We start from the raw sequence: 2,133 nt of genomic DNA, 5'->3' as shown, positions 1-2,133 counted from the left end.
TCAACTCGGTACCCCTTGCAGAGTGTCCACATAGCTAATATTGTTAATGTGGTATTTAGGTTTATCAACTCGGTACCCCTTGCAAAGTGTCCACATAGCTAATATTGTTAATGTGGCATTAAGCTTTTCCAACTCGGTACACCTTGCAGAGTGTCCACATAGCTAATATTGTTAATGTGGTATTTAGGTTTATCAACTCGGTACCCCTTGCAGAGTGTCCACATAGCTAATATTGTTAATGTGGCATTAAGCTTTTTCAACTCGGTACCCCTTGCAGAGAGTCCACATAGCTAATATTGTTAATGTGGCATTAAGCTTTTTCAACTCGGTACACCTTGAAGAGTGTCCACATAGCTAATATTGTTAATGTGGTATTTAGGTTTATCAACTCGGTACCCCTTGCAGAGTGTCCACATAGCTAATATTGTTAATGTGGCATTTAGGTTTATCAACTCGGTATCCCTTGCAGAGAGTCTACATAGCTAATAATGTTAATGTGGCATTTAGGTTTATCAACTCGGTACCCCTTGCAGAGTGTCCACATAGCTAATATTGTTAATGTGGCATTTAGCTTTTTCAACTCGGTATCCCTTGCAGAGTGTCCACATAGCTAATATTGTTAATGTGGCATTAAGCTTTTTCAACTCGGTACACCTTGCAGAGTGTCCACATAGCTAATATTGTTAATGTGGTATTTAGGTTTATCAACTCGGTACCCCTTGCAGAGTGTCCACATAGCTAATATTGTTAATGTGGCATTTAGGGTTATCAACTCGGTATCCCTTGCAGAGAGTCTACATAGCTAATATTGTTAATGTGGCATTTAGGTTTATCAACTCGGTACCCCTTGCAGAGTGTCCACATAGCTAATATTGTTAATGTGGCATTTAGCTTTTTCAACTCGGTATCCCTTGCAGAGTGTCCACATAGCTAATATTGTTAATGTGGCATTTAGCTTTTTCAACTCGGTATCCCTTGCAGAGTGTCCACATAGCTAATATTGTTAATGTGGTATTTAGGTTTATCAACTCGGTACCCCTTGCAGAGTGTCCACATAGCTAATATTGTTAATGTGGCATTTAGGTTTATCAACTCGGTACCCCTTGCAGAGAGTCCACATAGCTAATATTGTTTATAGAGTATGTTTATATCTCTTACAAAAAATCATCAATCAATGTAAAATGTGCACTTAACATTCCTTTCAGAGAGTTCACATCAAATATTGTTTGAAAAATACTTACCTAGATAATCTTTAAAAAGGCTTTCAAGTTTCATTTCAGTAAAGTCTTTTCTTTCAATTTTCAACTTAGTTAATAAATCGTTATAACCTGTAGCGCGGCCCAATTCCAATAAAAAGTCTTCATAGTTGCCGGTACTGTTCGTAGCATAGCAAAATAGTTTTAATATCTTCTGGAAGCTCAATATCAGCTAATTTTACAGGAGTTTCTGTAGTGTTAGATGCAACTTCAGTGGTAGAGGTGCCATTCACACACAGAGCTTCCACTAAAACAGAACAAGTTTTGAATTAAATTGGCCATGGATTAATAGATAAAAACAATTAGAATGATAAAACATCTATATACCAAATTAAATCTAAAAACAAATTATTATCTTATATTATATTTTAATGAATTTATACAGTAATTATACAGAATTAAGTAAAATAAATAAAATAAAATATCTAACTTACCTAAAACCATAAGAGCAATACAAGTTATAATGTTCTGCATTTTCGTTGATTTTTCTGAACCCGACTTGGCGACTTGAAAAGATATCGTTATGTAAACGTGACTGTACTCAACGCTTTACCTGGGAGCTTATGGTCCAATTCGATTGCAGCGTGCAATTTAATGTGTTTTCTAACAATCAAATTTATTTTAAAAGCTTACAGAACTATTTAAAGGCCATTTCTTTAGAGGTCCAACGCAACGCATAATTTATTTTTCATATCGTCCAAAATTCACGATTGATATCTTTCGCCAAAACTTTGAAGAGTCACTTTTTATTGGGGAATTCTATAAGAGTCAGAAGGTCTCGAGACAACAAAAAGCAAAATCGAATATATTGATTCTATGGCATTTAAAATCTCGTTTATTTCGGTTTTTCAATAAAAGACCTAAACAAAAGAATTTT

General features: G+C 35.0%; 1 protein-coding gene across 1 annotated transcript in view; it reads right to left on the bottom strand.

The window, feature by feature from the left end:
• Nucleotides 1–1,360: 1,360 nt before the first annotated feature.
• Nucleotides 1,361–2,133, bottom strand: part of LOTGIDRAFT_175674 (hypothetical protein) — a gene marked incomplete at both ends in the record, with an annotated part of 1,853 nt that continues 1,080 nt past the window's right edge. Inside the window, one exon of the mRNA XM_009058381.1 lies at nucleotides 1,361–1,503. Within this exon, the coding sequence (XP_009056629.1) occupies nucleotides 1,361–1,503 (143 nt within the window). The remainder of the gene's footprint in view (nucleotides 1,504–2,133) is intronic.

The sequence above is a fragment of the Lottia gigantea genome (assembly GCF_000327385.1).
Source record: "Lottia gigantea unplaced genomic scaffold LOTGIsca_338, whole genome shotgun sequence".
In the NCBI taxonomy this organism is placed as follows: Eukaryota; Metazoa; Mollusca; class Gastropoda; family Lottiidae; genus Lottia; species Lottia gigantea.
Note: the sequence above shows the minus strand (reverse complement) of the source record. Positions and strands in the feature narration are given on the sequence as shown.